General features: G+C 57.8%; 4 protein-coding genes across 4 annotated transcripts; all 4 read left to right on the plus strand.

Annotated features, from left to right (window-relative positions):
• Positions 1-1,223: 1,223 nt before the first annotated feature.
• Positions 1,224-2,300, plus strand: D7B24_008618 (uncharacterized protein; the record flags this gene model as incomplete). The annotated part of the gene is made up of 2 exons (XM_028642704.1): positions 1,224-2,019; positions 2,098-2,300. The coding sequence occupies 2 exons, from the start codon at positions 1,224-1,226 to the stop codon at positions 2,298-2,300; spliced, it is 999 nt and encodes a 332-aa protein (XP_028498395.1).
• A 1,927-nt stretch (positions 2,301-4,227) lies between these two features.
• D7B24_008619 (uncharacterized protein) lies at positions 4,228-5,850 on the plus strand (the record flags this gene model as incomplete). The annotated part of the gene is made up of 1 exon (XM_028642705.1): positions 4,228-5,850. One exon carries the CDS (start codon positions 4,228-4,230, stop codon positions 5,848-5,850), a length of 1,623 nt encoding a protein of 540 aa, XP_028498396.1.
• A 2,676-nt stretch (positions 5,851-8,526) lies between these two features.
• Positions 8,527-10,140, plus strand: D7B24_008620 (uncharacterized protein; the record flags this gene model as incomplete). The annotated part of the gene is made up of 3 exons (XM_028642706.1): positions 8,527-8,680; positions 8,736-9,739; positions 9,796-10,140. 3 exons carry the CDS (start codon positions 8,527-8,529, stop codon positions 10,138-10,140), a joined length of 1,503 nt encoding a protein of 500 aa, XP_028498397.1.
• A 1,501-nt stretch (positions 10,141-11,641) lies between these two features.
• D7B24_008621 (uncharacterized protein) lies at positions 11,642-12,691 on the plus strand (the record flags this gene model as incomplete). Its single annotated transcript, XM_028642707.1, has 6 exons — positions 11,642-11,963; positions 12,020-12,127; positions 12,185-12,252; positions 12,307-12,508; positions 12,558-12,596; positions 12,645-12,691. The coding sequence occupies 6 exons, from the start codon at positions 11,642-11,644 to the stop codon at positions 12,689-12,691; spliced, it is 786 nt and encodes a 261-aa protein (XP_028498398.1).
• Between the last annotated feature and the right edge of the window lie 42 nt (positions 12,692-12,733).

The raw sequence follows: 12,733 nt of genomic DNA on the forward strand, positions 1-12,733 counted from the left end.
CGATATGGGCGGGTTTGAGGGGGTCATCGTGGCACCCAGGTTCATGCGCAAGGAGGACACTCTTTTGGAGGAGAGAGCAAGGGCTCTGAATCATTCGCAACGTGCAAGAGAAAGGAAGGTCAGTCGACCAACAACCCAGCTGTCTGGGCGGCCTTTGAACTGGCCATGTGGTCGGATAGAAGGCCGTGGACTGTCGATCTCATTGCACGAGATTGGTTCAGGTATAGACCAGAGAAAGGGGATAAGGAATGTTTCACGGAGTCTTGACGAGCAGGCATTCGTCCACATCGTGTCGCACACAAACAGCTTGCTATCCGCCACTTCTGATCAGGACGCCATGTCGGCCACCCTTTTTCATATCACAGCGCCCGACCACAACCACCAGCAAACAATGGCGGCCTCAAAGAGCAGCAAAAGCCCCCCTCGCGTCTGCTATACTCGCGACGCGATTGGCGAAGGATGAGCTCTAGGGCCGTGTTTCATAAATGGGCCTTGAGGGCACTGAAGGCTCCTTGGAACCCAGCGCTCCGTCGCACCACGAGCGAACTTTCAGGGGTTCCGAGACGGCCAAGCGTCCAATCGCGCCCCCGTAGATGCCCACCAGGTCCCCATAATAGCAGCGTCAGCCGTCTGTTCTCACTACATGCCTCACAAGTCGACCGGATTTGTACCCCATCGCCGGCGTCGGGGGCCCAGATCCGAGCCCTTGTGCTGCTTGGAACTCGGGTGTACGGCCGAGTATGCCCACTCGCGGTCAATCGGACGACGATAAGGCCGATTTCTCAAGAACCACACCATCCGAGAAGGGGTCGTGCTCTGTGCCCGTGCCGACGGAGAGAGGAGGCCCAACCAAGATGGCTCGCGTTTCAGACTCTTCGAAGCAGCTCCTCAAGAGTCCGGGGGCTCAGGCATAGGGGAGAGGGCAAGCTGCTGCACATCAAACTAGACAGTCCGCATCATCGACGTCTTCATCCCAGTCACCCTATAGTCAGTGAACTTATTGTTCTGACGTTGATCCTCTTGGTCCCTCCAGCCCCCTCCTCTCCGCTGATTACCATCGCCCCTGGGTTCATCCTCACGATCTTGACATTACTCAAGATCACCACTACCAGGTAACATCGTGTCCGCATCACGCGTTTGCTTCCAGGTCTGATTACGTCGCCACTGTTCGGTCTGGCTTTGACCGGCTGGCGGCGCTCTCCAACACCACTTTCGACCAGACAATGAAGACCGAGACGGCCTCTCTCCTGCTCCTCGCCGCCCTCAGCGTGGCCGAGGAGCTGACGCCAAATGATGTTCCGCTCGCCTGTGCCAACATGTGCGGTCCTATCGTTGAGCTGAGCTTCAAGTGCGATGTCGATGGCACCGATGACCTGCGAAAGTTGAAGAGGCGGAAATTATCCAGCCTGCAGCAGCAGCAGCAACAACAACAATCAGCACCGAGGGCCAAGCGTCAGGCCGATCCAGAACCGCAAGCACCAGCACCGGTCCCCAGCTCAACGAACAATCAACAAGCGGCCGATGTCATCTTCATCCCCGGTTCCATCGGCAAGTTCAAGACAATACCGACGCCCTTACCACCAGCCGACACAGGCGTCCCCTCGATGGCCGTCACGCCCGCCGCTCCGGCACCAACACCACCAGTCCTCGATCTGCGACCAACAACGACGCCGACGAACCTCAATCCCAACCTACCCATCCTTGCGACGCCAATTCTTCCCTCGGGGCCAGCCTCGACGCCCCTCGCAACGACTTCGTCCACGCAAGTGCCGCTGCCCGTGGGCAATGACGCAGACGCCGGCGACGGCGCGGACGCCGGCCCCGCCCCCAGCAACAGCCTCAACGGAGACGTCGGCGACATGGTCGACGACGCGGGCAACCTATGGCCCGGGCAGAAGGGGCGCCAAGCGGCAAGCGACCTCGAGACGGCGTGCATTTGCAGCAACACGAGCTTCAACGTGCGGCGTGTGGCCGGCTTGTGCGGGGACTGTCTGCAGCAGGTCTCTGGCGATCAGGGGCGTAAGTGACACCACCTTCCCGCGACTGCGACTCAAGCATCTTGAGAGAAACAAAAGGCACGACGCTGACTACTGGCAGCGATGAGGGCGATTCTGTCATCGTGCAATTTCACGACGGAGCGGTATGAGCCGGAGAAGGAATCGCTCGTCGCCAACGTCAGGGTCGAGGCGACGAAACCGAGCTTCACGCAGACTGCGGCGGCGGCCTATTCGTGGCGCGTCTCGGGTCCGATGTGGGCCGTCGTCGTTGGAGCGGGCATGCTGCTCGGGATGGCTTGGTGATGATTGCGAGCATGCGTGTCTGTCTGTGGCGGGTTATGAAATCGGCGTTGCACCACTACTCGATACCATTGTTTCTTATTGTATGTATATTCTTTTTTCCAACATCGTTTCATGACGACAGAGAGGGCTTCGCCTCGTGTTATTGATTCTTGCACGGCAATCGACGGGCCTCGAGAGCTGCTTCGCGGGCCTGACATAGTATAATATTAGCGGCCCTGATAAGACGGCAGGTTTCCCAGCAAATAAATCTTGAAACTGAAAATCCATGGTCAATTCACTGCTTGGTTTACAAATATTGGATCTTGTGACAGGACCTGCGTGTGTGCGCGCGTTGGTCGACTTTGCATCCCAAGGACTCGAGGATTTCTGGCACTCGTCGGCCCGCCTGTTTAACTCGTTGACGAAAGGTCATCATCTCCGATCTTGGGCATGGGCGACTTCGTCTTGTATGCCTTAGTAACAACATTCAATGAACTCCCAAGGGTCAGCCAACTGCATTCGGGCTGTGTGCTGGCCTACCCCCCGACGCCGGCAGTGCCCGATTGTCCTTCATGCGCAGACTGTGGTCCGACAAAAGCCGCACGATCGACATGGTTTCGGCATCCGATGAATCCCTAGCCGACTCGGTGACCGTGGCCCTAGCAGCATGCTACTCTCAGCAAAGTTCATTGTCGTCCAATCAGACCCCACACGAGGGAATGTCATTCGAAGAGCATTGACAGAACAATGAGCACAGTAGAAATGACGCTCGAGCCGGGTGCCGAGCAGAATAGCCGCAATCATGTTTCACGAGAATGGTCGTTGGGGTTCGCTGCGCCCAGCCAGGGACGTGAAGCTGAGAGTGTGCAGTATTCGCGGCCTCTGATTGGTTCCTCAACATGGCCACGCGATGCGAGTCGTGATCAATGGGCGAGTCGTTGGGCGTAACCAGAAGGGGAGACATTGAGAACGTGGTGCTGGTCTGATCTGAGGAAGGATAATCGAGAAGTCTTTGCCTGCTTCCGAATCTGTGATGAGATGAGGGTACCATTTCGGAATATCGTCCCACGAGGTCTCATGACCTCCCAGTCCTCTCTCACTTCAGTAATATGCTGCTGCCAGCTATCAAGACCAGTGCCTTCTCTTGTGGGCCACAAAGTCAATGATTCCAGTATGGCCCTCGTGATAGTACTGCTCTGTAGTCCTTCGGCGCGGTCGTAGCGACACGCATCTTGACGACCCCACAAGTGAAGCCATCACGACATCAAGGTCGATCTAAGGGTCCACCTCTTCAGAACCATCGGCAAGGTACAGACGCGAGCAGTGAGCTCGGCCATCGTTCACTGCGGACCCTGTCACTTTGCCCATGTGTGCCAGCGATTCGCGCCACCTGGGTCCTCCAGTGTTCCCAGCTAACCTCAGAACGACCCTTGACTCTGGCTGCCCCTCCCCCTCTTCCCCCCCAATCGTCATGAGCCCCTCCACATGGCACCCCTCCATCACTGTACGTGACCTATCTTGCCTCACTTGCCGACAGTGAGTTTGACCAACCGCCATGCACGTCTCCCACCACGGTGCCATCCTGTGAAGCATCAGTGCCCAGAATGGAAAGACGCGCTGCTAACCGTCACATGGCCTGGACTGGAAGCATGATATCTTGGGCACAGCCTGCACACACTCTTGACCTTAGCATCAAACAACTCCCTCTCCTTCTCCTCCTCTTACAATTCACCATGAGTTCTAGCACCAGCACCGGCACAAGCTCAAGCTCAAGCTCCAATACCGCCAACACAACCAAGCGCATCCGCCGCAAGCCCGCCAAATACCACTCCCCAGAGCTCAAGCCCGTTTGTTTTGGGAACGGCAAGCTTGATCAACTCCTCCAGCTTACTGCCCTCGTCCAAGAAGCACAGCAAGGGAGCGGCGTCAGGCTCTCACCGCAGCAACAATGTCTACGTCCCCCTTACTCCCCAAGCACGCCGCCGCGCCGCCGCGCTACCCGCCCCATGACAACGCCGTCTTCCCTACCTCCCTCGTCGGCAAGCGCATCCTCCTCTGCACCGAATCCTTCGGCCCCGTCAACGGTGTTAGCCGTACGACCCTCATGCTCGTCTCTCACCTCCGCGCCCACGGCGCGCGCGTCGCCGTCGTCGCGCCCCTGAACCACACGGAGGGGGCCACTCTGACGGGGCCCAGTGGCGATCAAAGTAAGAACGACGACGATAAGAACAGCCAGGATCCTCTCGTCGAAGTCCGCCTCCACGGCTACCCACTGCCCTTCAACCCCGAACTATCAGTCGTCTATCCCGTACGCGTCACGACGCTCTTCGCAAGAACCTTTGGCGCCGACGAGCCGCCAGACCTCATTTACCTCGCGTCGCCGGCGTCGCTGGGGTTCCAGGTCCTGCTGCAGATGCGGCAGCAGCCGTGGGAGAAGCGCGTGCCCGTCATCTGCAACTTCCAGACGGACCTCGCGGGCTACTGCGCCATCCTGTTCCCGCACCCGCTGAGCACCGTCGCCGTCTTCGCCTTCGCCATGGTGCAGAGCTACCTCTTCCGCCACAAGAGCGTGCGCACCATCTTCTACCCGTCGCGCTTCGTGCGCCGCTACCTCGAGGCCCAGGGCGTCCAGCGGTATAAGATGGACGTCCTCCGCCGTGGCGTCGACACGGCGCTCTTCCGCCCGGACCGCCGCAGCGACGCCCTGCGCCGCGCCATTGCGCCCAACGGCGAGATCATCCTGCTCTGCGTGTCGCGCGTCGCCGGCGAGAAGGGCTTTGACTTTCTCGCCAGGGCCACCGCGGCGCTGCGGGCGCGCGGGCTCAAGTTTGTGCTGTACGTCGTCGGCGGCAACCGCAACCGCGAGGTCGAGCGCGAGGTGCACGGGCTCTTCGACGGCCCGCTGCGCGACGAGGGCCGCGTCGTCTTTGCCGGGTTCAAGACGGGCGAGGACTTGGCGACGGCATACGCGTCGGGCGACGTCTTCCTGCACTGCTCCGTGACAGAGACATTTGGGCTCGTCGTGCTCGAGTCGATGGCCAGCGGTGTGCCTGTCGTGGCGCGTGACGAGGGGGGGCCGAGCGACATTATCGACGAGGGCCAGTGCGGTCACCTCGTGCCGGCGGAGGATCTGGACAGGTTTGTCGACCGTGTCATGGGGCTCGCCGAGGATAGAGGCGCGCGCGAGGAGATGGGCAGACGGGCGAGGGAGATGGCGTGCGAAGCGACGTGGGACAAGATCAACAACCAGGTGGCGTGGCGCATGGCCGACACGATCGAGGAGCGCGAGAAAGAGTTGGCGCAGTTGGCGCCGCCGGTCAGACACGCGCCGCTGTATCGCCAGACTAGTCAGTTGGCACCCATCTACGGGTGGCTGTCGACAAAGGAGGCCACACGCGAAGTCGTCACGTCTCGCATCGTCGATGCGAGGCTCGCCGGCGGATTCGGCGTTGTCATGACGTTTTGGGTCTTCACCGGGTTGTACCTGGCCCTGACCGAGGTTGGGCTTTGGGTGCGCGGTATGATGCCGCGAGGAGTCGGGAGGGCTTCTTCGGAGACGGACGGACGTTGACCAGTGGCTCGGGACGGGACGGGAGGGGAGGTCGGAACAAGGCGGTTATCTTGCTATCTCAGGAACAAATACTGACTCGGGAGCGGGTACTGGAGTGCGTCTTCTCGAAAGATTAATGATTCATGATATCATGGGGGTCAGTCCATTCGCAAGGTATAGCCATTTGGGTTGGGGGGAGAGAAAATCCCCTGATCAGGATTCTTTTGTCGTTGCGCGTTGGTGTTTGGTGTTCGATTACAGCGGACGATGACTTGTTGTGCTCGCTTTCTTTGTGTTCCATGGCTTCGAGATACCTCCATAGACCATGTCTCTCGCCACGGACATGACTCAGGCGCGAGATAAGAACGGCTGCATTGGTACATGAATGCGACTACCTCTTGATGATAGGGATGAAGAGACGTGCGCGGCGTGCATGATTCCAGGGTTGCATCAAGGGAGCCAGCCACCTGGTTTGGTCGTGCTGGTCCAAACAATGGCTCCCCATCCGTGTGCCTGTGTTTGGAGCCGGCAATGATTGCAAGTTAGGCCTGCAGTGTCCCCGTCCTAAGGCATGAACAGGGTCCATCGTATCAGAAGTAGTTGCTGCTTTGGGACGAGCACTCTTCGCGTTCGTCGCAACGTGGGGATGCCGGGGCATCCCGGGCTGGAGAGCGTGATTCCTCGAGTCGGTGTGATATCCATCTTGGGATCATTCTCGCACACACAAGCAGCGCAGGCCACAGGGATGCATTGTTGGACTCAAACGAAATTGGACGGCCTGTACAGGTCTGATTCCTCCATCACTTGACGTTCGGCTGCGGTCTTCTTATCTGCACAACAGGTAGGCCTGGTTGCGTAGATACGATTTCGATGCATCTTTGGTAGTCTCAGTGCAAGAATATAGTGGTCTTAATATGCACAACGAAGCTGCTTGTCGCGCTTCACTGGTCTGAGGGTCGCAGGCAGAGAGCTCGAAGGTTCACCCAGAAGCGGAAACCCCTGCGAACTGACATCAGCATTGGAGGCCATTCAGGAACCGCCAGTAGTTGAAAAGGCTAGATGGTCTTCACAGCATACTAGCTCTGTGGCGTTCTGATGGCCAGGTCGTCGGCCAGCATGATGGCACCGATATGTGTCGGTCGAGTCAGCATCAAAGCGGCTGGGCGAGGTTGGTAAAGTGTGCTTTGATGTTGGCAGTAGATCAACATCGAGGAGAGGGTGAACGAAGGAGCGACTGAGTGTTGGTGGCTGCTGTACAGGTAGGTTCATGGTGGCACAGACCATTCCAGCCACGCCAGCCAGCCAGCCAGTTGAATGCCAGGTACGTACCGATGTGGCCAAGGAACACTGGAAGGAGCAAATGGCGGGAGGGGCGAGTCGCAAGGGGCCAATGGCAAGCGAAAGCGGCAAAGGGCAAACGGCAAGGGCAAACGGCAAGGCGGCGGGTGGCTTGATCCTGCCTCCGACCGAGTCGGCAAAGCCGAAGAGGGAAAACACAAACAAGCATCACCAATTCGTCTTTGCATTGCATCTCCCCGTCTCTCGCTTCGAATTATGCCCATCAACTCATCAACCCCCATCGACTTGTCATCTCCCGCTGTCAAGACCCTCGGCCCAAAGGCTCGGAAACACGACATGGCTCCGCTTTCTCCAGACATCGACCCATCCTGCGCTGCAGCTTGACAACCCGCGTGCCTCCCAGAGACGCATCCACCAGAAACAAAAAAGGCCAGACCCGCTCTTTGAGTAATACTGCTGTGTCTGCAGATCCCGCATATCATCGACAATTCGTTGTTTCTGACTCGCCGGTCCTCGGAGACGTCGACATGCCACCTCTCAGCGCCCCTCTGCGCTTGACCCGCCGGCACATGGCTGCCATGGGACCAGACCCTGTTTGTGCTTCCCCGCGAGTCACGACCATGGATAATCATTCCTCAGCCAGTTACGAAGCATCCCCGGATTCGTTCCTCCATCCTTATCTCGCGCCTCCGTAGCCTCTCATTGGCCTGGCATTTCAACGACTCTGCCCTCTGAGTGATGCTTCTGCCCTGCGAGTCTTTTGTCCTTGGGGATGACCCCTCGAACCCAAGGAACACGTCCAGAAACGCGACCAAAGTCAATTCCCTTCCAGACAAAAGCCACGCCCGCCGCCCCCGACGGCTTTCCCCAGCGCCCGGCGGCGCACGCTGGCCGATGAAGCTTTGGCCCGCCTTGCTGTCACCGCTCTGACTGGCTCCCGTGGCCGCTCGCTACCCTCATTGGCGGCGCCGAAGCCGCCATCTATCAAAGAACCCCCCCTCTCTAGCCTTATCTCTCTCTCTCTCTCTTTCTCTCTTTCGCGCACCCAAGCGCGCCATGGCAGATATCGATCCCGTCCCCAGTCCCCGAGCTGATACGACCCGCTTGTCTTATTCCGGCTCTGCGGCCAAGAAGCGAGGCCGATGATGGAGGGGGAGGGGGGCCTGGACGATGCAGAGAGCCGAACATACTTCCATGAGGGAGAAGAAGACGACTTAAAAGCCTCCCAGAGGCCCCGTTGAATCTGAAGAGGGTCGTTGTTACTCGTGCTCAGGCTAGTGCTCTCAACGACGACTTCTCACGATCTACGCCTCCCCTCTCGAACCAGGCTTTTTACTCGGCCAGCCGCTCAGCAACTCACCCACCCACGCAGCCGTCGCACATCGCCCACCTCCCACCATGGTTGACTGGAAGGCATGGTGGTCGCCCGCCCCCTCGCTCGACATCCCGGGCCTCGAGACGGTCGACCTCGCCGACAAGGCCATGGAGCGCCGCATCGTCCGCAAGCAGGACCTTCACATCCTGCCCTGGGTCTGCGTCTCCTACCTTCTGAGTATGTCGCCCGTGTCTCCAGAACGGCCCTTTTGCTCCCCCCGCTAACACCTCAGACTACCTTGATCGAGTCAACCTCGGAAACGCTCGCACATTGAACAACGACACGCCCGAAGACAACATTGTCACGCAGCTCAACCTCACCGGCCAGCGCTACAATGTCGCTGTCGCCCTCTTTTTCGTGCCTTACGTCCTCATGGAGTTCCCCTCCAACATCCTCCTCAAGTACTTCTCGCCCTCGCGCTGGATCTCCCGCATCATGGTCTCCTGGGGCATCATCACCATCTGCACCGCTGCCGTCTCCACCTACGGCGGCCTCATCACCGTCCGCATCTTTCTGGGTCTCGCCGAGGCTGGTTTCTTCCCCGGTATCATGATGTACCTCTGCTTCTGGTACAAGCCCGACGAGCGCGCCACGCGCATGGCCATCTTCGCGTCCTCCGTTGCCGTCGCCGGTGCCTTTGGCGGCCTTCTCGCCACGGCCATCTCCTTCCTCAACAACAAGGGCGGTCTCAACGGCTGGCAGTGGCTCTTCATCCTCGAGGGCATCCCCTCCGTCATTGTCGGCGTCCTCATCTGGTTCTACCTGCCCGACTACCCCCAGACCGCCGCCTGGCTCACTCCCGAGGAGCGCGCCTTCGCCGTCAAGCGCCTCGGCCCCTACGCCCCATCCATGACCGACAAGCACTGGGACAGCACTGTCGCCAAGGAGACCCTCTCGAACCCCATGTTCTGGCTGTTTGCCTGCCAGTACTTCCTCATGGCCAACTCTCTCAACGCCTTTGGCTACTTTGCGCCCACCATTGTCGCCTCGCTCGGCTTCTCGGGCCACAACGCCCAGCTGCTCACCGTCCCGCCCAACGTCGTCGCCATGATTGTCATCATCAGCAACTGTCTGCACTCTGATCGGACAAGGGAGCGCTCGCGCCACGTCATTGGCGCTCTCGTCTTCGTCGGCACCGGCTACCTATTGCTCGCTGTCGTCCGTCACTGGGGTGTGCGCTACTTTGCCGTCTGCATCATTGCTTGCACCAACGCTGCTGTCCTGCCCTTTGTCGCTGTAAGTTCTCGCCCTATCGTGCTCGCTTGGCCGGTCCATCCACTAACAAAATCCAGCACCGCACGGCCACCGTGTCCGGCTCGACTGCCACGGCCCTCGCCACGGGTGGCATGATCGCCATCTCCAACTGTGGCGGTATCTCGGCCCCCTTCCTGTTCCCCAAAGTCGACGGCCCCATGTACTCCATGGGCAACTGGACAATTTTTGCCTTCCTCATTGTCGCCGCCTGCATGACCTGCTTCACCTGGTACATGTACGGTAGCCATGCCGGGTACCGCACAGGTGCGCGTGATGAGAATGGCAACCTTGAGGTTCTTGATGCCACCTCGGGTGACCCTGATGAGATCATGAACAAGGCCATGGGTCTCGAGAAGAAGAAGGACCTGCAACAGGATGTGTAACTTGAACGACGGCATGACTTGTTTTTAGCGTAGCGATCAAAAGTCTTTAGCGGAAGGCCTTCGCGCCTCGGAATGTATGATGATTGACAGTGGCTTGCCTTGATTCTTGAGCTCGCTATTGATATGCTGTGAAATATTGCCTGAAGTGCGTGTTATGACATCACGTTAGTTCACAAATACCTTGCCAAAGGAACAAGGGGTGTACGAGCCATTCAGTGCGCCTCAAATGTTGGTATCGGGGGCCCATGGCTTGGAGACCCGGATGATTGCCCGAAGTCTGCATGCTTGGCCGATCTACGTCCCATTGAGGCGTTAGAGGTTGGCATTGACGTACGTCTTCCCCCCCGCGCATCGCCATGATGCAGGCTATATCATCAGGCTCCACATCAATCAGGACCTGGCAGCGTGTTCTTCACGAATTGTAGCGTCTAGGCATTGCCTTCTTCGACAAGACGGGCTGTGTTGGCGAGGCCACGTCGGCGGACGTCTAGGACTCGCGACTTCTATGTAGAGGACCGGAACCCCCTCGATTCAACATGTTTGGGAAGCCCAGGCGGCACCTACCTCAGGCACCTCGTCAGGATTTCATGCTGGAATGATAAGTCCATGACTTTACATACGACTCAGACAACGTGCCAGTCGCGAACCGAACGGTTCGACTGTTGCTGAGACTTGACGGATGATATGCAAGAGTTTCCCAGAGACGAGTCTCGTGGCCAGCAGATCATGATAGCGGCTCGTTGGATGATGGCCCGTTCAAATCTGGGGAATGATGGCGATAGAAAATCTGCGGTGGCGATGGTCCAACGTTTCGAGGCGACGACCAATCGAGGAAGGCATCGTATGCTGCCTTCAATGGGGTAAGACGAAATCGTAAGGGCCGGATTTACTCGGATGCCATACAAGATCATGCGAGATACGACAATTACTGGCTTTTGTGGGCACGTGTTTTCCCCCAGACGCTCTCGATTTCAAACGTCTTGGGTGCCGCACCCAAGGCAATCCAACTTGTTTGATCAAGTTCTCAGGAGATGATGAATTGCGTTTCAACGCATCGACTTTGCAAGGTACACTCATCAGAAACGCTGTCAGCGAGGCGCTTCGTGAGATGGGTTGCCATGTTGCTTTGTACTGCGCGGAGAGCGAGTGGCAGAAAATGGGAAGATCACTGTAAGCTTCACGGTGCAGCTCGTGGCCAGCAAAGAAACATTTTCGTTCAACTCCATCCACATCACTGGCCACTATTGACATTTGGCAGCCGTTTCAAAATTCCAGGAGGCCGTTGTTTCGTGTCATGACCCCTACTTCGTCTGAGGTTCGAGACACGACATCGTCCCGCCAAGTGGAGCCGTTGCGACATCAAAGCAGGAGGTCTGAGATGCGAGCTCTCGCTGAAGCTGCGAAGCTCTGTCTTCCCTCAATCCGACCAGACTTCCCGCTGACCCAAGTTTCGATCCGACCAAGTACAGACGAGCCACAGATACTGCAACCGGAGCCGACCATGGACTCTCAACCGCTGACTTACCAGGACCTCTCACCCAGAGACGAGCACGACGAGTCATCGTCCGCGACTGAAGTCGAGTCGGTGTTGCTGAATGAGAAGGACCGCGAATGGCATGATGTGCTCCTCGACCCGCCTACCAGCACACGAGCTGCATCATCTCTGTCGGCACGGTGGCGGAGACACCACTGGATCGTCAATACCGTGTTGGTCTTGTTCAATGTCGTCTTGTCCATGGTGTTACTGTGGAAAGTCGCAGGCGCACCGTCAACATCAATACGACAGGTCGGCGGGGACCTCATCGCTGACCGTCCACCGAATTGTTCGCTGCTTCAGATCCTCCGTACTGCTTCGCATGACTGACACTAACCTGAACAGTCGCCACGAAGGTGATCAAATGGGAGTCTGATCCCTCATTTGTTCCCAATAACACCGCCGAGTTCTTTGAACAGCAAACAGTCGACAAATGGCAATCCCTCCTGCCAGGTACGTGGAACCTCATCAAATAGTTGCTGCTAGGCGAACTTGCTGATGATCAAACAGTGAACGCACATCGCGGCGATGGCGAGACATTTTCAACAACGTCCATGACGCATCAGCTCCACTGTCTGGTCAGTTCACGGCGTCACGTAGTAGCCTACACACAACACTGATACATCGTGTAGTTTATGATGGGTCGCGTCTACGCCGGCGTGACGGAGAGCAGGACCGCGGAGCTGCCGGCAGACTATCATGCTCACTTTCTGCACTGCATAGACTACATAAGACAGGGCATCATGTGTTCCGGGGATGTCGCTTTAGAGCCACACACTCCAGACGACGCAGATGATTTGGGGGCAAAGGATGGAGGGTGGAATGGACTTCATGGTGAGTGACCGGCATGCCGAAGATGAATATGACTACTGACGACTTCAAGTCTGCAAGGACTATAGACAAGTTTTGGAGTACCTGGAAGGTAAGCACTGCACGGCTCGCCGTACAGAACGGCGCTGACATGGCACAGAGCAAATACAAGAGGGTGGACGAACGGTGCTGCCCATTGATGATTGACGACATGTATAGAAGTAGCGTGCTCATTGACAGAATCAAGAG

Source organism: Verticillium nonalfalfae, assembly GCF_003724135.2.
Source record: "Verticillium nonalfalfae strain VnAa140/NRRL 66861 chromosome Unknown scaffold_8, whole genome shotgun sequence".
Classification (NCBI taxonomy): Eukaryota; Fungi; Ascomycota; class Sordariomycetes; order Glomerellales; family Plectosphaerellaceae; genus Verticillium; species Verticillium nonalfalfae.